Source organism: Podarcis bocagei (genome assembly GCF_964188305.1).
Source record: "Podarcis bocagei genome assembly, chromosome: 8".
Taxonomy (NCBI): domain Eukaryota; kingdom Metazoa; phylum Chordata; class Lepidosauria; order Squamata; family Lacertidae; genus Podarcis; species Podarcis bocagei.
The window spans coordinates 8,010,932-8,033,577 of record NC_138133.1 but is presented as its reverse complement, the minus strand read 5'-3'; the positions used below and the strand labels follow the sequence as shown (position 1 = coordinate 8,033,577).

Genomic DNA, 22,646 nt, shown 5'->3' with positions numbered 1-22,646 from the left:
GATGACATTAATATGTGACTGAACTTGCTAGTAAATTAGCTGGAATCCCTATTCTAGGCATAGTTCCTTATAATACAGTTTAGTACCTCATTATTATTTTTTAAATGACCCACTGTGATATGAAACCAGTCTCATTCTTTTTGAAGAATATACAGTCTCGATAAATTTAGGTGATTCACTTGGTAGAAATGATTCTGGAGGTTTAGCAAAATGTTTGATTTTCTTTTTCAAATGAAGGCATCTTTGATCTTGTTGAAATAGTTTGTGTGTGTGTTTCCGTATGTATTCTTTATTTGATTTGTGCACCACTGTTTTACCACATGTGATCCCAGGGTGGCTTATAAACATAGCTACTTATCCATTAAAACTAAAAAAACACAGTATAAGAATTTTAAACCAGATTAAAATAAAATAAAATAGGCACACCACAGGCAGGAATTTCTCAGTTGCAGGTGGCCAAAACCCAATCAGCCAACCCCCAAAAACCTGGGTAAAAATATACGAATTCAGCTGGTGCCAAATACAAGGTACCTCTGAGGCCATGGTGGGGAACTCGATCCCAACCTCTTTCTGTCCCTGTAGATAGGTGAGTAGGGTTGCCTACCTGTCTCATTTCCATTACATCAAGTGAAATACATCCATTTGCAGACCAGCTTCAATACAAGTCAATCTGCAAAGGAATAACATTTATTTGCCTGTGCAGTTCAATTTCATTTTTTAAAATCATTTTTATTAAGAATTTTCAACATAAAAGACAATAAAAGCCAAACTAATCTAAAGAAGATAAATAGGAAAGAAACAAGAATACAGTCATCCCTCGGGTTGAAGTATTCTTCAGGATGAATATTTTCGGGTTGCGCTCCGCGAAGACCCGGAAGTAATGGAGCATGTTACTTCTGGGTTTTGCCGCTTGCGCAGATGCGGTGAAACGCAGCACACGCGGTCGCGTGTTACATTCGCTTCAGGATGTGAACGGGGCTCTGGAACTGATCCCATTCGCATCCAGAAGTACCACTGTATGCAGAAGAAGAGAATAAAGGAAGAGAAGAGAAAGAAGAGAGAATAAATATCGGACCCTCTATCCCAATTATATCTTAATCCTTACTCCACACACAGAAAAGTCAATCCTCCCCACTCTCGCCTGGCAGCTTCCCCTACTTCCCCCAGGCTCCCACCCTCAGAGGTCCTTTCACCTTCCTTCCGTCACCTTAGTGTGTATCTTCATTAATCCACGATAGGAAACTTCAATAAACAAAGCATAAATATAGATCAAATTTATGGAGAGAAAACAAAAATTAAAGATCATAGAAAAGGAAGATAAAAAGAGAAATAAAGAAGAAGAAGAAGAAGAAGAAGAAGAAGCATCTTTTGATTTTCTGTCTGACAATTATGTAAATGACAATTGTTCAAGGTATTCAGAGTATGCTTTCCAAGTAATCTCTAGCCGTTTTAGGGTCCAGCTTTCTCTCAGTCTGCTAGGTGTTGTTTTCTCAGTCTTCACTCCCAGGCACCTCAGGTCCACCTTTTTTCACTCAAAAAGTCCAAAAGTAACTCTTCAATTATAATTGTCATTAAGTGTCCAGAATAGCCCTTCTCTAGTCCAGTATGATGGATTTCTCCCCATGGGTTCTGACACATTTTTGTAGTGTAGTAGTCCATGCTTATTTGCTTGTTATGTCTTCATTCATTCGTACTCAGTTCTCTATATTCCAGTCCCATTTCCTGCTGTCCAAGCTTCATCCTGGTTTAAAGAAAAATGAAAAAGCCTCCACACACACACACACTTCAGTTCTGGCAAAAGAAATGCAAGTAGGCCATAAGAGATGCTTAAAAACAATTTGAGGAGCATGTTGCTGAAACATAAAGGTCAACAGCAAAAGGTTATTTAAATACATTACTAGCAGAAGACCAGCTGGTTAGGCGATTGGATCTTAGGATGACAGGAGTACCTTGGGTGTGCTAACAGAGGATAAGGAGTTTGCAGAGAAGACAAATGAATTGTTTGCATCTGTCTTCACAGTGGAAGATATGATGTAGATCCCTGTGCCTGAATTGACTTCCATAGGTGGAGAGTCTGAAGAACTGATGCAAACAGTGGTGACAAAAAAGTTACAGACTTTATAGACAAAATAAAAATGACAAATTGATGAATCCAGATAGCATCCACCCAAGAGTTCTTGAATAACTCAAATGGGAAATTGCTGATTGTCTAAGAAAAACACGTAACTTCTTCCTAAAACCAGTACCTGAAGACTGGGAAGTAACACATTATTTTATTTTTAAAGGGGGGATTCAGGGGATATCCTGGAAAGTACAGGCCAGTTAGCTTAACATCTGTTCCAGGAAAAGTAGTGGAAAGCATCGCCAAAGATAAAAATACCAAGCATATAGAAGAAACATGCTATGAGAGGTCTTTTGAGAGTGTCAACAAAGCATACAGATAGAGATGATTTTACTGACGTTATGTACCTTTTGACAAAGTATGCCATATAAGCAGTCACAGAGTAAGAGGAAAGGTCTTCTTGTGGATCAGGAACTCGTTAGTTATTGTTATTATTTTATTTATTTATTTTTGGGTTTATATACTGCTTTTCTGCCAAGGCACCCAAGACGGTTTGCAATTTAAACACTTAAGCAATAAGAATATATAATCCAAAGACAGACAGTCTTCTCATGCCAACAGTTAGTTGATGGTATGTGTGGTTCCTGAGCTGGGCATGGAGGTCTTCAGCATCCTCCAGGGAAGGTGGGGGCGGGCAGGCATAGAGAGAGCTGCCACTACAGTTCTCTTGGTTCATAGGAGCTGATGTCATTTGCGCTCCCTGATCTGGACTCATCATCAGACCAAAGGCCCATCTAGTCCAGCATCTCGTTCCCACAGGGAGCTCCTAGATGCCTCTGGGAAGCCCACAGCACTCTTGCACTCACATTCCTCAACATGATACCTTTGTTCCTGTCATTCTGTGATGGCCTGGGACTCGGGCTCGGACTCGGAACCAGAGGAAACTCAGTCTGCACTGGATCCTTTGCCGCAGGCATCACCTGAACCAAGTCTGGGGCCTGATCCTGAAGAGTCCCAGTCTGCACAGATTCCCCTGCAACAAACACCAGCTGGGCCGAGTCAGGGGCCTGAGCTTGCCCTGGCTCCGGATGCAGGGATTACCTTGTTGTGTTCAGCTGGGCCATCACTTACAGCTGCTCCACTACCTGTTTGGTCAGGGGAGGCTGAGGTGGCCCCTGGGTCTAGTAACCTACTAATGTCTCCCGAGCTGCAGAGACTGAGGTCTGAGAGAAGGATAGACCTGAGTACTCGCAGGAGGAATGCTCGCCTTCGGGCGAAAAAGGGAGGTGAGTCAGGACCAGCCGCTACCCCGACAAAGATAAGAGGCTGTCGGGCCCTGCCTCAGGTTGCGGGAGCAACATTGCTGTATGCAAGATCCTGTACCTGTCCTTGCCTGGTTTCCTGCCTCATGTCCTGCCTTGGCCCTGTCGGACTGACTCCTAGCGGAACCTTCGGATTCTGGACCAGTCCTGGACCATGTTGCACGAGTTACCCCCGGGCCCAGCACACATTCCTCCTGCAGACTCACTGCTCTGTATCAAGATACAGAAGGGGAGCAGTGAGTTAAGAAACAGGAAGCAGGGAGTAGGAATGAATGGACAGTTCTCAGTATGGAGGGAAGTAGAAAGTGGAGTTCTAAAATCAATGAATCAATGAGAAGGGAGTCCAAGATGGATGGGAGTTTCTTAAAGGTGAAATAAAGACGCCGGTGCAGACAATTTCAAAAAGAAAGAAAAGTGGAAGGCATCTACAGAAGCCAGTATGACTGCATAAGGATCTTACAGATAAGCTGAGCTTTAAGAAGGGTATGTATAGGAAATGGAAGAGATGAGAAATCATGAAGGAGGAGAATGCATGAATAGCCAACAGTTGCAAAGGTGAATATCAGGCAGGCTAAAGCTCAGAATGAGCTCAGTCTTGCAAGAGAGGTTAAAAATGATTTAAAAGGTTTGTTTGGCTATGTTCAAATCAAGAGGAACAAGCATGTGGTAGGTCCTCTGTGTAGAAGATGGAGAAATGTTACTAGGTGACAGAGGGAAGGCAGAACTGCTCAACACCTACTTTGCCTCTTGTCTTCACTCAGTAGGAAAGCAGTGCCCAGTGCAAGGAGGGACCTGCAGCCCAAGATAGGAATAGAGGGGGATAAGAGAACACCTAGCTTCTTTAAACAAATTCAAATCTTCAGGGCCTGATGAGCTGCACCCAAAAGTACTAAAGGAGCTTGCAGATGTAATCTCAGAGCCTCTGTCTATAATATTTGAGAATTCTTGGAGAACAGGTGAGCTCCTTGCAGACTGGAGGTAGGCAAATGTTGTCCTCATCTACAAAAAGGAGAAAAAAGAAGACCCAGGTAACTCCCGACTGGTGAGCTTGACATCGGTACCAGAAAAGATAATAGAACAGATCAGTCTGTGAGCACTTAGAAAAGGATGCTGTGATTACTAAAACCAAGCATGAGTTTATTAAAAACAAGTCATACCAAACAAATCTTTTTCTTTGTTTATTGAGTTACAAGCTTGGTGGATCAGGGGATCCATATGCTGTGGATATAGTGTAAGACTTAACAAAGTCCCCATGATATTCTAACAAGGAAGCTGGTAGAATGTGGGCTAGACAAGGCAACTGTTAGGTGAATTTGTAGCTGGTTGACTGACCTGAACCCAAAGAATACTCACCAATGGTTCCTTGTCCTCCTGGAAAAACATTACAAGGGGGGTGCTGCAAGGTTCAGCCTGGGCCCATTGTTGTTCATTTTCTTTATAAATGACTTGGACAAAGCTATTGATGGGATGCTTATCAAATTTGCAGATGACACCAAACTGGGAGGGGTAGCTAATGCCGCAGAAGACTGAATTGGGATACAAGGTGACCTTAACTGATTGGACGAACTGGGCTCAAACTAACAAAATAAATCTCAATAGGTTCTGCATTTAGGCAGGAAGAACCAACTGTGCAAATATAAGATGTGGGACACCATCTGATTCTATGAATCATAGAATTGTAGAGTTGGAAGGGATCCTGAGGGTCATCTAGTCCAATCCCCTGCAATGCAGGAATCTCAATTAAATCATCCCTTGCAGATGGTCACCTAATCTCTGTTTTAAAACCCCCAAGAAAGGACAGCCCACAACCTTCCAAGGGAGTCTTTTCCATTGTCAAATAGTTCTTCCTGATGTTTAGTCAGACTCTCTTTTCTTGTAACTTGAAGCCATTGGTTTGATTCTAACCCTCTGGAGCAGGAGAAAACAAGCTCGCTCCATCTTCTATGTGGCAGCCCTTTAGATATTGGAAGATGGTTGTATCTCCTCTCAGTCTCCTCTTCTCCAGGCTAAACATAACTCACTCCCTCAACCATTCCTCAGAAGGTTTGGTTTCCAGACCCTTGACCATCTTGGTTACCCTCCTCTGCACACACATTCTGGCTTGTCAATATTATTCTTGAATTATGGTATCCAGAACAGGACTCCAGGTGGGGATTGACCAAGGCAGAATAGAGTGGTATGATTACTTCTCTTGATCTGGACACTAGGCCTAGAATCATAGAATTGTAGAGTTGGAAGGGACCAAGAGCATTATCTAGTCCAACCCCCTGCAATGCCAGAATCTTTTTGCTTCTGTGGATATAGCCTAGAATAGCATTATGTTTTTTGTTGTTGCTGCCATCACACTGTTATGTCTATGATTGTTTGGATCACTAATGCAGATTCCAAAGACATGGCGCTGCAGAACTGTGGGCAACTCACTCCGAAGCAATGTGGGAGCTGAAAGTGTCTGCTCAGGCTAAACTCCTAACTGAACAAGCTTGCAGGGGCAATAGAGGGAGCAGAGAGGGAAAAGACAAATTTGGGGCAGGGCTGGCTGCTGGTCCTCTTTTCTGAGAAAGTGTCACGTTCAGAGTAGCAGTTTAAAACTAGAAGAACCAAATGAGCATTTTGAAACTCTAGCTGGCAGAAGATGCTTTGTTAGGCAACTATTCAGTGTTACAGTCTGATCCTCTGCATTCTAAATGAGAAGCGAGTCTCGCTGAATTTAATGGAGCTTGCTCTGTGGAAATATGCATAGGATTGCAGATGAGGAAGAATAATGTGATGAAGAGTCAAAGTTTATAGTCAAGATTTTAGGATGGATGGCAGCTCAAGCTGCATTTGTAATAGGAATGGAGCAGATTTCCCCCTCCCTTTTTAATGCCTACCTTTCCTACATTTTCTACCAACTGAAGGTAGTTGATTTAGGTCTTGATTCATTTTTTAAGCAGTTGGCAGGGAAAAGTTTGTCAAGGAGCTCCTTGCTCAGAGGAAAAAAGGTCTCTTGCAGTTTTATTTGTGAGGCCCCAGCATCACATTATCTTAATCAGCACATCCACATTCCCCCAGTGGGCAACAGTAGGGGGCGGCAAGAAGCCAAACTGGGAGTGCCATGGAACTATATGCAACACAATAGTGATCCTATCATTTTAATCTTTATCTAGCTCTGTGGGAAAAGAAGGGTTTAATTCTGCTGAATCCATAGTCAGCCAGCAGATGAGTCTCAGCACTGGTGATGACAGCACTGGCAGCTGGTCCAACCTGAGTTTTGAAGATGAGCATCCTGATGAGAATAGCAGCTTTCTCCACCTCAGTGATAGGTAACTAAAATACCTTTTGTACATGCTCACAGCCTTAATGATACGGTTTATCCTTCAGCCCTGCATTTCTTTTAAAGTTTCAGTTTTTACTTGAATTCAGCTTTGGGAAAATATTATTTTCAATAGTCAAAAAGTTAAAACACAAGTAATAAACAAATGAAACTTTAAACACCATTATGTAAAAAGAAATCTTAAATCAAGCAATTCTTGCCCTTGGGAGCTACCACGGTAATCTTGGTGTTATAAGGGGAAATTAACCTTACATTAAAATTTCACACATGGTTAATTATACAAGTGTGACTTCTGAAAATTCCTCAAAATATTATTTGTATGGGATGTGACTCGGTCAGAGTTAAACATTGTAAATAATGCAATGTATGGCTTAATTAATATGTGCCTGTGCAGGAGCAAAACATAAACTCACTGCAAGAATCTCAATGCAGATCAAACGAGGCAATGGAGACTTCTTGTTGACTGGAGTGGTAGAACTACTGTGATAAGAAGAGATCTACATGACACCATTGTTTTAATTCCATTTCTTCATCTATTTCCCCATCATTTCTCTATGCTATCAGTGGAAAACTCAGCCAGTTTTCTGCAGCCTGTAACTTTGGCATTTTCCATCCTGACATTTAGTTGCCCATCCGCAACATCCGACTTCCCAAATATCAGATGAATCATTCTGTAGGCATTTTAAAGGGCACTAATTTTACAAGCAACTTTTAAAAAGAGAACACATCCTTAGTGGAAGGTCCAGCTGCATTTCTCCTACTTTTAACTCCTGTTGGCTTGGCATTTCTAGGCAGAGGTGCCCTTACAATATTTTCTGGGCCCAGCATGTGGATTGGGGCCTCTGCTTCCTTTGTAGTCAATGACAAAGTTAGATACAATTTGCATATGCAGTTTGCATCCTCTTTGTGGCTGGGGTGGAGGCCCCAAAAATATATTGGGCAAAACACAAGTAATACTACTATTACTACTAATTTATTTATATGCCACCCATCTGTCTAGGTTGCCCCAGCTACTCAGGGTGGCTTCCAGCAATTTATCAAACCACAGTTTTAGAACTAAGGTGTCTGACAGACAGAATGTAAACAGATGAAGCTTTCCCCACAATTGTATTTCCATATAATCAAAGTCTTAACCTGCATTTCTGCCTGTCACACTGCTGTTAAAGACACAAGAGCTCTACTTCCCCCCCCAGTGCAACTCTTAAACCATGGAAAAACTCCCATCTGCTATAAAGCAGTTACCTTACAGAAAGTCTTTCCTCGGTGGATCTTAGGCTGTCAATACTGTGTTCTAGGGATGGGGAACAGGTAACCCTCCTGGTGCCGCCGGGGTTCTTCAGCCCAAACCAGCAGGGTCAGGGCTTCGTGGTGATGGGAGTTGTAGCCCAGGAAGATCTGCAGGGCCACAACTCCCCAGCCATATTCGGTGGAAGAACGCTTGTGGTAGGTACTTCAGAGGGGATGGAGATTTTGCGCATCCCAGGTTCAGATGCCCCTCCTGGATAAATTCAGTTGCAAACTGCTAAAGCAAGCAGTGTATTCTAAGGCGGTGGTTCTCAACTGGTGGTCTGTGTAACCCACCTGGGCGGGGGGAGCTCTGTGGCACCATTCACATAACAAAAACTACCATAGCGAGAACAACATTTTCAAAAGCAGGCGTTCCATGTCTTAGCTGTTGAAAAATGGGGTATTGCAGTACCTAGGTACTTGGGAACCACTGTTCTAGGGGCATCTTTTGTATTTCATAACATTTATTTATTTAAGGTATTTATTATGTCACTTTTCAGGCAGACGACACCGAGCAGTTCACAAAAGATGGTTACAAGCAGTGTGGGTTTTTTAAACGTTGCAATACATTTCAAATGCAGGCGTATGTTAAAGCCAAAGCTGGAACTGCTTCTTCTCTGCTCCCCTCAGGGCAATATGGTTTTCCAGAGGTGTGTGCAGTAGCAACTGGCAGCAGAAGGGGCCCTGCTGGGAACTAGATAGTGGCAACTCAGCAAAGTTTTTTTCTCTTTCTCAGGGAGTGAGATGGTCCTTCAGGGGATGGCAGTTGAGGGAGGGAGCGAGGAGGCTAAAATACTGAATTTTTGCATTGCCGTAACATGCCCTGAGACCTTCTGGGGAAGGATGGGTAAGAAATTTTCTAAATCAGAATAACAACAACTCTTAATCAAAATAAAAAAATTCCTTCCTGTAGCACCTTAAAGACCAACTAAGTTAGTTCTTGGTATGAGCTTTCGTGTGCATGCACACTTCTTCAGATACGAAAGCTGCACACGAAAGCTCATACCAAGAACTAACTTAGTTGGTCTTTAAGGTGCTACAGGAAGGAATTTTTTTATTTTGACTATGGCAGACCAACACGGCTACCTATCTGTAACAACTCTTAATATTATCATCAGCACATAACAAACAATAACACCACCTCTCTTGAGCAAAAAAGGATTTAAGCCTTTGATATCAATATACCAATTGGTTTATACCAGCAGTGACAACACAACCCAGGAACCCCCCTATTTTTCTCCATGGCGAGGTTGCCGGGGGGGGGGGGAGCAATCACTTCTCCCCCATTTTGCTGCTGCAGTCATTTCCCTAACAAGCCAAGAGGCTGGATGACAACACTGGACTGCACCACAGAGTTTTCACATACAACTTTTTCTCAGCCCCGCCCTTCCCCCCTTTAGTATAGCTGCTCTGGGTTGCTCAGTCACAATGCCCCCCTCTTTATGCAATATGGTTATAGTAATGACGGACTTTATTTGCATTTGTAGGTTAATGTGCAGTCACTATTTTAGTTACTTGCTTTGTGAGAAATGAGCCTTTTCCCACTTTTCAAGTGTTTTTAGCCAAAATGTGAAATCAGAGCTGTCCCTGATTTAGTTACACATGAACCAGGAAAGGACAGCAAATAGCTTCAAAATAACCCAGGAAGTTCCTTCTCCAGACAATGAAGAAAGGACTGTCTGATTCATTTTGAAGCTGCTCTTTCATCTTGCAATAGTGTTCTGGGAAAATAATTGAGAAATCCAGGACTTTAGCGTAGCTGTGACTGGGTAGTTGTGCACCAACCCAAAGGCAAAGAGTAGCAGCATAGACAGCAGGAGGAGTTCATGGTCTAACTCAGGTATATTTTCATGGGAGGAAAATAAATTAACAACTCATAATAAGCTATCTTTGGAGTATACAAACATAAAATTAAACCATTTCTTAAATATACACTCGAAAGAACAAACAAACCTGACCAGTGAAGGATAAAGAGTTCTTGTGGGTTTGTTATCTGTAAGTGACAGTTTTCATAACCAAGTGTGACCATTCACATATGAGCTGGTGCTAAGGATGACTTAGATCAGTGTTTCTCAAGCTTTTTAAACGGTTAGGTAACATAAACCTCCCATACACCCTTTCAAACCTGGCTGCTGTAATTATTTTATTTGAATTTTTAACTGGATTGAAAGTTTGTGACTTATTTTTTTTCGTACACTATCCACAGTTTTTTTTTTTTAAAAAAAAACCATTCCCATCCTGCCTGAGATCTTCATATGCCCCCTGGTTGAGAAACACTGATTTAGATTCTATAAAGAAACATTGTCAACAGTAGATACCTGGCATACAACTTGATGTTGATATAGTGCTCATGAAGTTTTTCCATGCAAGCTCAAGCAGTATGGACTGATGAAGACTCCGGTAGAGAATGGGATGATGAAATGTGTCTCTAGTCTAAAGACAAATGATACAGCATCTGATATAGCAGATCTGAGTCTAATCAGTTCCTAGATAGGAGACTGCCTGGGAGCCTGGAGTTCTTTAATTCTAGTTACTACTAAATGGCACCAGCTTTACTGCGGAGTCTAATATAATTTATGAGCACTTACACTTGTGCCACAAGATACATTTCTGCCGTCTTTTCACTTTCTGTAGGTTGTTTGGATTGATTGGTTTGTGGACTGATGGCCTCTGAAAGTTGGATGTCTCTTGTTGAGGAGATGAACTAGATTCATAAGTGGGCTCAGGAAGGCATTCAGCCTGTGATACTGTGCTCCTCTGCCTTCCTTCCCGTGCTTAGATTAATCGCTTTTTGATTTGATCCAACCATAGTTTGACATTATGTCTGACCTAACAAATTATTGTTTCCGTGAGTCCTCCAAACAAGGATTTCAAATCACAGTTGGATCTTGTTTTGCAATCTCTGATTGGACAACTCACTCAGACCAGTTTGCTGCTTTAAAGGCAATGGCAAACTGGTTTGATCAAACAAGTAAGTTAACCATTTAAACTGTAAGGGGAGGAAGAAGGAAGGGGAAACTCATGAGCACTTGACTTCTGATTACAGTTACAAGGTTCCTGCCTATGTACAGCATAAAGTGGAGAGTGAATCTTCATCTGCTATTTAGATTTGTAATTATCCATAAGGATTTACTAATTGTTTGACCGACAATGCCTTCCATCTGAGAATCGGCTTTTAATTTAGTTAGCAAATTATTTCCCCCCCAAGATTCTTTAGAAATGGTTGGTGTTTTATATGCAGGAAATTGACATTGTGTCACAGACTTTAATGCCGTTGGCTGGAACACTGTGGCCTTGGGCATGCCCAGCAAAGTTCTGGGTTGGTTGCCCTTGAACAAGAGACATACACCCTTCATTCCACCTGCAAGAAACACAAGTCAAAAGCTGCCTCAGACAATTTTATTTATTTATTTATTGAATTTATATACCGCCCTGTACCCAGAGGTCTCAGGGCAGTTCACAGAACAAAATCAAAATATGAAACCACAATATATATAATAAAAAACTTAAACCACTTGTGTGGGTCTTTAATTGAGTCATTGTCAGGGAAAAAGGTGGGGGATTGATTGATTGATTGATTGATTGATTAAAACTCCCAGCTTTGTGCACCCCCACTTGGTGCAGACTTAACTCCACTGGTTGCAAATGTGAGCTAGACTGACAACCACTTTCCTATTTTTAGAAGTACATCACACTAGTTTATAATATTTTGCTAATTTGTTGTTGTTGTTGTTGTTGGGAAACCCTTTTATTTACACGAGAGACACAACTCTTTCCAAGTCCCCTTACTTCAGAGGAATGAACCGAGAGGAATGGGTGGCCCCGATTCCAGGTCGGCCGTGCTTAACAGGCTTGTAAATGATGGAGAACTCTCCCAAATAGTGGCCAATCATTTCAGGCTTAATTTCCACCTGGTTGAAGGTCTTCCCATTGCACATGCCAACCATGCTGCCCACCATTTCCGGAAGGATAATAATGTCCCGCAGGTGGGTCTTCACCACCTCAGGCTTCTCCATGGGCAGGGCCTCCTTCTTGGCCTTGCGCAGCCGCTTGAGGAGGGAGTGCTGCTTGCGGCGCAGGCCGCGATTCAGCCGCCGATGCTGGCGGGCGCTGTATAGCTGCAAAAGCTGCTCGTAGGACATGCCGAGGAGCTGGTCCAAGTCTACACCCCGATAGGTGAACTTCCGGAAGGTACGCTTCTTCTTCTGTTCCACTTCCGCCATCTTGGCCGCGGTCTCCTCCAGGAAAGCAATATTTTGCTAAATTGACACCATTTTGTTCGGCCAAAGGAAGTGGTCCCAGCTGGGGGATGAGGTTCTTGCCAAATGGGACTTGTGACGGGCACAGTGTCCTGGGACACCAGGTCACACACTAGCATTTGTTCCAAGTTGAAGAAGCAGAGAAGGGTCAAGCATAGGTCAAGTTCCAGAAAAGCAAAGTCCAGATAAACAAAGCCAGGCAAAGTAGAGATTAAAGTCCTAAAGGCAAAGAAGCAAAGTGGGATGAACCTTGGATGGCACCAAGTAGAGCCTAGGCTAGAAGCAGACAGGTTAGGCTTGACTGTTGCTCCTGCAACCAGCAAATTCAGACTGGGCCTTAAAGGTCTGCAGCATCCTTAGAACAGCTAGCCCCTCCACTGATGAGGGGAGTCTAGCCCATTTAAAGAACGAGGGCCTCTGGTGGCACTGGAGAAGTTGGTTGCGTATGGCCTCTGAGCTGGAGTCCTTAGAATCAGAAGATGGTAATGCAGCTTCTTCAGACCAGAGAAGTTCTGGCATTTAAGGCTCCCTGCGTTATAGAACTTCAGCATGCAGATATCAAAGACTGGTTCTTAGTCCAAGAAGTTCTCAATCCATGACCTCTTCCCCTGAGGCTGAGGAGTCCCATGTCATGACATATTTTATATATATTAAAAGTGTTTTGACAGGCAACAGAACAACAGCAGGGCTTCTTAAATTTCTAACTTAGATCTCCAATGCAAACTTTTCTTTCTCACTTGACTCCTCATCTGCATTATAAATACTAGCTTACTTATGAATTTATTCAGTGTGTGGTCAAGATCTCTAGCAAAGGAACTTTGGCCTTAGAGGTACTTTAAAATTCCTCTTTCTTTCCTTTTTAGCAGTGTAAACGTCGCTTATAATTCTGATGGTCTGAGCAAGGCAAGAGCAGTGGGGCTGAGCGAATGGCAGAGGCACCCCTGCATTTGGGATTCTGCTGCTCCTGCTGATCAGGATAGATGATAGGAGGGCAGTAGGAAGGCTGCTTTCCTCTGCACCACTTCCTGCCGAGAACACCAGAGAAGCCTGGATCAGCCCCATTAACAGTAGCTGGACTTGGTTTAGGACCCAGTGGATTTGATGGCTTTACACTTTACAGCAGGAATATTGCTGGTGATGGGGGGGGGCGCTTCATGGCAGCAGAGCCCTTGTCCCCCAGTGGTGGAGCTAAGCGGAGCCAGAAGAAGAGACATCTGACTCATCCTAGCCACCTCCAGCACAACAGGTTTTCAGCACAAATATTGTTTTCAGTCCTGGGTGTCTCAAGTTATGGGCTGTCCTGTTAGAAGAGGGCCAAGGAACGTCTACCAAATACCTTGGAAGCACTACTGTCGTTTGGTGACAATACCTGCTTAGATGCACTAATGGTCTGCGTGACTTGGTATAAGGCGACTTCAGATACCTTCACAAAACCTTTTTCTCTCTCAACACACTGATTTTTGAAACAGTGTTGTAAAGAAACTATAGAGTGTGGCATTCAACCATATTTACTCGCAGAAGACCACTGAAATCAATGCACTTAGGTGTGTTCATTCATTTCAGTGAGTTTACTCTGGTTAAAACTTAATTGAATGCAAGCCTTGGAATTTGCTGTTTGCGAAAGAAACTAGTATTGGTTCAGCACTTTGACATTCATGTAAATGATTAGGAAATCCAAATTATTCCTTTGTCAGTTGCTGCATTGCTGAAGCTGTGTTGCACCTGTTCTGACCTGGACCAGCTCAGCACATGAGGATTGCAGAAATCGTTTGGCAGTGGGAGAAAAGTGCCACGTGAATTCACATTTATTTTTCTGAGCAGTGTTAATAGGTGCCCTTTCATTTTGTTTCTTTGTACCTCTTTCCCCCCCAAAGTGTTTTTGTATACTTATTAAGAAAATGGTGCCACAGCTCAGGAATCTGGACAGAGCACATCAAGGAAAATGAAGATTCTGGGTTCTGGTTTGGGCTAACTTTTTTCTAGTTCAGCTCTGTTCTCTTCTTCCCCTGGCAGTAATGGTAACAGCAGTAGCTGGAGCAGTCTTGGTTTAGAAGGAGATATGTATGAGGAGAATTTATCCTTTCCAACATCAGACAGGTTGGTCAAACCAAGACATTGAAACAGGCTAGTCCCTCATATATTAATGCATGAAGTCATAATTTTTCAAGGCCGAATAAACTGGCATATATGAAATGTGATTCATTACCCACACGCTTTTCACTTGATCATGATTTTCCTTAACAAATTCATACTGAATGGGTCCATTTTTCTGTGCTACAGTGTGACTGTCCCGACAAACATGTAAAATGCAACACTTTTGTGCATGTTCTGCTTGCTATTCTAAATGCTTCCAATTATCTCTTCATAAAAAAGAGCTTGCTTCCTACAATATTTCTGTTTCCCCTTTTGTTTAATCATTTATTTTCTGCTAGTAATTAGAACCATTGCATATAATTCAGTGCATTATAATAATAACATATCTCCTTCTTAAAACTCCATATTTGAAAGGGAAAGGTAGAATTTATCTGGGAAATTTACAAGCCAGGTGACAGAAAATGGCGTGAGAAGCAAAGCTTCCATTTTCACAATCATTCCTTGATACTTTGGTTAATTCATACTATGTTTTCCTTGAATGTCCTATTGAAGTTTCAGACCTTAATATTATCCTGCTTTGCATTAATTCTACCTTCCTCCCCCTACAGTGATGGAACAGAAGACAAAGAGGAAGAGCTTAAAGATACAATTGAAGGTAACCTTAACAGGATGTATCTATTATTCTGTAGTTGATGTAAGAATGCTCTATTTATGGATCAGTTTGTATGAGACTTGTGTCAGAAGAGCAGCCCTCAGCTGTTTCAAAGAATGACCTCTATATTTCGTAATAGCTTCTGGGCAGCTTCTGCTGAAGCTATTCCAATTCATTTTTTTTCTAAGCAAAGTGTGTATGTGGGAATGACCCAGCTCCATCTTAGGGACTTTGGAAATAGTTTTTCTCCCTAAAGTCCTAGAATGCTGAAATTTTTATTGGCCAGCCAGATGAATCAGTGAAGTTCTCTCTTCTCAGGTTAGATACTTAGAGTTGAGTGTATATGTCAAAATTAGGATTTATTTAATTTGCTTAATTTTGCTTAACCACAGCATGCACCACATTGGACAGTGGCCTTTCGTACATAAAACTGCATTTGCCATTTTGTTGCCCATTCAAGCAGTTTAGAGAGATCTTTTAGGAACTCTTTGCAGTCGGATTTAGTTTTCGCTATCCTGAATAATTTTATATCTGCAATCTTGAGCACCTCCCTGTTCAGCCCTGGCCCTTGGATCATGTGTGAAGGCTTTACTGTATTGCTTTACTGTATTGCTGTTATCTGAAGAATGGGCCACCATAATTCATTGAGTAAAATATGCTCACAGAGTATTAGGCTTTTCATCTTTATTCTCTTTCTTGCTTGCAATAGGGTTGGGAAACATAGGAAAGGCATTGGTAATCATAAATGTTGACATAGGGCCATGCCTGGTGGACTCCCAGCTGAGAATGGCCCTGCAGTGGCTGACAGCTTCCGAAGCAGGGGTGGCCGAGCTGTATTTCCATGACGGTGTTCCAAAGGAGTTTTTTCTTGTGAGTAATGAAAGGGCTGTCATTGTACAAATTGCAGTTGCCGTCCTTCAGCTGTGTTTATCACGTTTTGTAGAAGAAGAAGAGGAGGAGTTTGGATTTGATATCCCGCCTTTCACTCCCCTTCAGGAGTCTCAAAGCAGCTAACATTCTCCTTTCCCTTCCTCCCCCACAACAAACACTCTGTGAGGTGAGTGGGGCTGAGAGACTTCAGAGAAGTGTGACTGGCCCAAGGTCACCCAGCAGCTGCATGTGGAGGAGCAGGGAAGCGAACCCGGCTCACCAGATTACGAGACTACCACTCTTAACCACTACACCACACTGGCTTATTGTACTGCAATAAGTGAGAGTTGATACCTTCACAGGTCTAATCATGGATAGAATAATTAATAAAAGGTAAAGGGACCCCTGAACGTTAGGTCCAGTTGCGGACCACTCTGGGGTTGCAGCGCTCATCTCGCTTTACTGGCCGAGGAAGCCGGCGTACAGCTTCCGGGTCATGTGGCCAGCATGACTGAGCCACTTCTGGCGAGCCAGAGTAGTGCATGGAAACGCCATTTAACCTTCCCGCCGGAGCGGCACCTATTTATTTGCACTTTGACGTGCTTTCAAACTGCTAGGTTGGCAGGGAGCTCACCCCATCACGGGGATTCGAACCACCAACCTTCTGATCGGCAAGCCCTAGGCTCTGTGGTTTAACCCACAGCGCCACCCGGGTCCCCATAGAATAATTAGGTAACCCCCATTAACACTGCATCTAGAACTGTTTCCACAGCAACCTGGGTAGAACTAGAGCAGGCATGGGCAAACTCTGACCTCCAGATGTTTTGGACTACACCTTCCATGATCCCTAGCTAACAGGACCAGTGGGCAGGGGTGGTGGGAATTGTAGTCCCAAAACATTTGGAGGGCCGAGTTTGCCTGTGTCTGAACTAGAGCCTGAGCAGTGGCTAACTCAACTAACAAGTTAGTAGATTGGTTTGATAACACTGTTCCAGTCCAACTTGGATAGTCATTTCTGGAGGGTGGTGCCGGGGGAGTGCTCTTTGGCCCCATGGAGTCTTCAATGTGGGGTTCCTCAAGGTTGGATTTTATCCCCCTGTGCTGTTTAACATCTACATGAAATGACTTGAGTGGGGTCATCCAGAGGTTTGGAGTAAGTTGTCAGCAACATGCTGATGACAAACAGCTCTGCTTCTCCTTTACATCTGCAGGTGAGGCAGTGGAAGTGCTGAAACAATTACATATCTTTAGGCATCAGGCAAAAACACTCATCTTCTCCCAGGCCTTTGGCTAATTAAATAATCTATGGTTTTGTAAACTGTGGCAGGGGTTATTGTTTTTGATGGTTACTACGTTTTCATGTTGTGATGGTATTTAATAAATTTGTTTAAATTTAATAAATAAAATGACAGAACTTTGTGGCTGGGCTTGTAGTTGGAAATTTAATTTTCTGCTTTGTGGAACTTCATGCTTCTTAAAAATTTAACTTGGAGTCAGTGGTTTCATTTGATAATAGAGTAAATAATACCAGTGAAACCACACTTTTTGGACATGCATATTTTAGTGTTAATTTGTGCAACTGTGAAATGCTTATTTATTGGGGATGATGATAGATGTATGAATATTTGTTCAGCATTGGTTTTGGGGGGGCTGTTATCTGCTACCTACATTACCATGTAGTACAGATTTTTTGGGAGTGTCACCCTTAAGAATGGCATCTTTAAGAAAATCAGAGGAAATTCTGGACTTTGAGAGTGCCTTGTTTTTACAGCTGTAAAATATCAAAACGTTTCTGGCTTGCAATTTTAATACTGTGGTTGTTAGTCTGGATATATATTTTTTAAGGAAAGAAGCTTAAAATTACTCAACTTGCAAATTATAAGTTAAAGAAAACAAATGGCTAATGCATTGGTTAGAAATACTTCCTTTGTTGCTGGGATTGAAGCAGAGAGTGAAGTGGAAGCAAGTTGTCCTTTATGTCAGGGAAGCAAGACAATTTTTGTCCTGAAAGCCACATTCTTTCTCAAGCAGCCTTCAGGGGTTGTATACTAGCTGTGGGAAAAGCCACCCTGCACTCTCTTCCAAACATGCTCACATTAATATATACAAATGGCACGCTCATCTCCATGACACACATATGGTCCAGGCCACCCGTCTACATGCTCTCAGCCTCCCCCATCCCCTCATTCAGCAGTTAGGCTTTCAGGGGAAAGCATTTAACATTTTTTCAAGCCCAGCTGCCCAAGCGGGGGTGTTGGTGTTGGGTGAGATCTTCATGGAAATTGCAGCTGAGGAGAGGAGGGGTGCTTTCAAGCCTAATTGCAGTGTCGGGGCAATTTTTGAGGGTCCCAGTTTGAGTGGAGGGGCAGGTCAAGGAAGAAACCTGGGACCAGATAAGGAAGCCCAACAGGGTATGTTTTAAGCCAAAGGGAAGCGCAGTGAAGGAAGGTGACCATAGTACAGTCATACCTCAGCTTACAGCCGCTTCAGGTTGCATTTTTTTGGGTTATGGACCGCTGAAACCCGGAAGTACCAGAACGGGTTTCGGCAGTCGTGCATGCACAGAAGCGCTAAATTACGCTTTACGCATGCACAGAAGCGCCGAATCGCAACCCACGCATGCACAGATGCGCAGGCGTGGGTTGCGAACACTGCGGGTTGCAAACATGCACTCCGCACGGATCACGTTCGCAACCCGAGCGTCCACTGTATCGTAATTTATCTTTTCAGCTTTACTTTTTAATGTAACCTGTTTTTGCTTTCTCTTCCCAGCTTTCAAAGAAACTGCAAGAGAGAGGCTGGAAAGTGGGAGACCTCTTTCAAGCAGTGCTGAAGTACTGTGAAGTAATGGAGAAATTTGCTGATGGGGAGAGAGCTCTAGGCAGCAAAACCTTTTTTGGGTGGCTTCAGGAACATGTCTGAATGCCATATGAGAAGATGCGCTGATTTCTTCATGCCTCCTTTGGGAAGAAGGAAATGTGTATCATATACTTTAATTAGCAAATGTACTGTTTGTATTGTGATAAGCTTTGGGTTGAAAGTAAGCATAGCTGTCCTGTCAGGTGCTTTGAGATGCTCTGTATGCTTTTTAGCCCATCTTTTTATCTTCATCATAAGCCCCTCCATTCAGCCGGTGTGTGTGCACTTCTGGCTAGGCTGTGTTTTGCCTGCAGCAGCAGTGAGAAGGATGAGCTTTTGTGTGTTGTGTGTAATAAGGGTTTCAGCTAAACTAGGGCAAAAAAAAAAAAAAGAGTTATACCTCGCTCCTCCTACTTATTTGCCTCTTTCTTTGTGTCCTTTTCCTCTTAACAAGCTCCAAGAGGTATTCAGAGTCCACTAGCAGTTTGCTTTTGCCCCTTTCCCCAGAGCAAAGCAAGACTGCGTTGATCTCTGCTGCCTCTAAGGCCTAGCTGAACATGCAAGCAGAATAGGAGGTCTGCTCACTCTGACCTGTGAAGACTCTGGTGGAAGGTTGCATTCCTTGTAAATTGACTTCTCTTAGCAGCTAGAGAGAGCTGAGAGCATGCGTTCAGATGTGTGCTCTAATTATATTTTGATATCTTTTTTGATATCTATGAAAAGCTCTGTTTAAATAAAATGAACCCCCCTTTGTATGTGAAACAGATACATGTGAAGAAAAATAAGTAGGCTATTCTTAAATGCCTCCTAATAAAATATGACAGCAGCATCAAATGTACAAAAATTAATAGCCTACCAACAGCTGGATTTTTTGTAGTTTATGAGGTGGTGTCAGGAAGCATCTTTGACTTTTGATCTCTGAAGTACTGTCCCAGGACCAATGTTGCGTCTTTATAAAGCAAGTTACATTTGGGACGGTTTGTGACCACAGTAGCTTGTGTTAAAGTAGATGGATCACAGCCTGTAAGAAAAATTGGCATTAGCGTTGCACAGCCATTTTAATATACTCACTTTGGAGATGGAATGACAAGGTCTGTCCACATGCAGAACATTTCTGTGCTGTAGCAGGATCGGGGCCATACTTCCAGCTCTGCCCCAAATGTATTGCCTCCTTCCTTTGACAGTCGTCTGTTGAGCCTGCTAAGGAGTGCTAACGTCCAAGAAGCCTTTGCAGAGAACCAGGTTCAGTATGGGAATGTTGAAGGAAGGGCATTGGGAGGGGGGATAAAATGTTGCCACACCCCTGCTTCAACATGGGAATGCCCTACAGGCAAGCAATGTGTGAATAAGACAGTAGGTTAGAAATAATGGGTTTCTTCGCCATTGCAGTCTGGGACAGGTTGACGTAGTTTGACATTGAGATGGGTGGAGCTTTGCCCTCAATCCATATCAGTGCTTAATCTTAGGACAGCAACTACCTTGTGTCTTCTCCTTGGCTGGAGGGCAGCAGTACGGCTTTGGTGTTGCACTCCAGCAAAAACAGAGCAGATCTTTGATAATCAAATCCCAAAAGAGGGCTGCTGCATCTGGAAGCAAAAGTCTGCTGCTGCTCCTCCCCTACGACTTCAGCTTCATTCTGGTTATGGCACCTCAAGTAAAAATGCATTTCCCATGTTTCATTGAGCATTGCTTCTCTCAATATTATTTTAGCATGCTTCTGGTCACTTTTTTCACTTTAGTTTTGAGACGTCTTTGTACATTCCTGTTAAAGCTGAAGTTGTATTTTAGGCTGTTATTGTCTGTTGTAACGTTGAGTATTTTTTCATGCCAAGCATTTACGGATAGTTGGGAAGGCAGCTGGTTGGATCAGTTATGCAGAGTTAGGGCAACTCGCAGCCTGATTTGATCTTGAGGAAGTTTACTTCAAAGGAAATTCTACCGAAGTCCAAGTAAATGTGTTTAGGATTGTGGTATCAGTTGGCCATTGATAAAGGCACTCAATGAATTTTGACTTTTTGCACTTTTTGCATCTTGAGGCCTCAATTTGAAGAGCAGCCTCCCTCTGTTGACCCCCTTTTAAACCCCTAACAGCTTTGTACTGTGAAATCTGTGGCTGCTTGAGGGGTAGGAAAGAGCTCCCAGCCCAGTGATCACAGTGAAGGTGGCCGAGGCATCAATTCCCGAACCCCCTTCTGCACAGTACTGTTGCACTTGAGCCTAATGGTTTCTTTGCTGCTACCTTGGTGTGGCACAGATCTTGTTCCTGTAAAAGGCAAGTTGACATTCTTCAAGTACAGTTTCCCATGGCACACACCCGCAGGGCCAGAAACCTTGCCTGCTCAGTTTTTTCCCTGGACTACAGCTTGAAGGCACAGAAGCTGTTGTGAGGAGTGGATGGCAACTAGAAGCAGTGCTGTAGAACACCTGGGAAAGGGACATTAAGAAGCCCTTGCTGCCTTCCTCCTGGGACTCTGAAACCCACTTAAGTATTTCACGTACCTCCAAATGAGAAAGCTGGGGATTAAGGAGCCTCGGAAGCACCTCCTGTATGAAAGATAGCTTGGAAAAGGAACTCTTCATCCTCTCCAAGATTCTTCACAGAGTCTGGTGTTTCCGAGAAGTGCTACAGGACTTGAGGTCTACATCACCCAAAAACTCAGCTGAAGTGAAGGTTAAAGCCCTGGTTTTCACCTAGTCTGAACAGCAAGCAAAAGGTGCTTTGCCGCAGCTGCATTTTGCTTAGTACTTAGGGTTGCTTTCTTACGTTTTTCCTACATGGAGAACACAGAAATGTGGTTTCCTTGTCTTCCCAGGACGTGTCAGATACTTGTGTGAATGATGGCCGCGTGTGTAAACTGCATATACTTTTCACACTTCTTCCTGCGCAGAAGTGCTTTCGGTCCAGGAAACGCGTAACATGCAGCTAAAAAGCAATTTGAATAATTAACAGTTGTTTATATCTCTGTGTAGCGAATGAAGCAAACAAGATCCTTCCCTGTGTAATGACGACTTTTTGTTTTTTTGTTTTTTGAAATGTGGTAATACACTTAGTTGTGAGATGTGAATTTCAAGTTGCACTAACCTCGTCTTTGTTGAAGCAGTCTCTTAAAATAAATTATATATAAACATATTAGGTACTGTGTAATGCTTTCTGGTTATTTATCAGGGAAATTGTCAGTTTTCTTTTTTCTCTTCCAAACAAGGTAAAGGTAAAGGGACCCCTGACCATTAGGTCTAGTCGTGACCGACTCTGGGGTTGTGGCGCTCATCTCGCTTTACTGGCCGAGGGAGCCGGCGTACAGCTTCCAGGTCATTTGGCCAGCATGACTAAGCCGCTTCTGGCGAACCAGAGCAGCGCACGGAAATGCCGTTTACCTTCCCACTGGAGTGGTACCTATTTATTTACTTGCACTTGACGTGCTTTCGAACTGCTAGGTTGGCAGGAGCAGGGAACAAGCAATGGGAGCTCACCCCGTCGCGGGGATTCAAACCGCCGACCTTCTGATCGGCAAGTCCTAGGCTCTGTGGTTTAACCCACAGCGCCACCCACGTCCCCTCTTCCAAACAAAGGTAGGACTTAATTGTATGGTGATTCTTGGATGGGAGCGTTTGTAGTTTCAGACATGTTGCCTGAAAGCAGCTACAGAAATTTCCAGTTGCCCTGAGATTGCAGAAGCAAGGGAGAAAGACACGGATGGCTTCATCCATTGGCTAACTGCTACTCAGGCAACGACACCAGCGAGGAGAGATTAGACTGGCCCTAAATGAACATAAGACGCCTGTTGGATCAGAGTAGTGACCCATCAAGTCCATCCTCTTTTTCTCACAGTGGCCAACCAGATGTCTGGGGGAAACCTACAAACAGAGTTTCCTTCCTTGTAACTTGAAGCCATGGGTTCAGATCCTACCCTCTGGAGCAGGAGAAAAC

The 22,646-nt window shown here is 43.2% G+C and overlaps 1 protein-coding gene, 1 long non-coding RNA gene and 1 pseudogene across 7 annotated transcripts in view; 1 reads left to right on the top strand and 2 right to left on the bottom strand.

Annotated features, from left to right (window-relative positions):
- AKAP11 (A-kinase anchoring protein 11) overlaps positions 1-21,848 on the top strand; it is a 40,043-nt gene extending 18,195 nt beyond the window's left edge. For 2 of the 5 annotated variants that reach the window (XM_081206135.1, XM_081206136.1), the window contains 5 exons: positions 6,531-6,686; positions 14,257-14,340; positions 14,946-14,992; positions 15,699-15,859; positions 18,632-21,848. In XM_081206135.1, coding sequence (XP_081062261.1) covers positions 6,531-6,686; positions 14,257-14,340; positions 14,946-14,992; positions 15,699-15,859; positions 18,632-18,781 — 598 coding nt within the window. In that variant the 3' untranslated portion in view covers positions 18,782-21,848. The remainder of the gene's footprint in view (positions 1-6,530; positions 6,687-14,256; positions 14,341-14,945; positions 14,993-15,698; positions 15,860-18,631) is intronic. The other 3 variants (XM_081206138.1, XM_081206137.1, XM_081206139.1) reach the window with 3 other exon arrangements.
- Positions 1-22,646, bottom strand: part of LOC308594052 — a 294,546-nt gene that overhangs the window by 28,224 nt on the left and 243,676 nt on the right. The window lies entirely within an intron of this gene.
- On the bottom strand, positions 11,701-12,230 carry LOC308593899 (small ribosomal subunit protein uS19 pseudogene; annotated as a pseudogene). The gene has a single exon. The product of its transcript is annotated as a small ribosomal subunit protein uS19 pseudogene (transcript).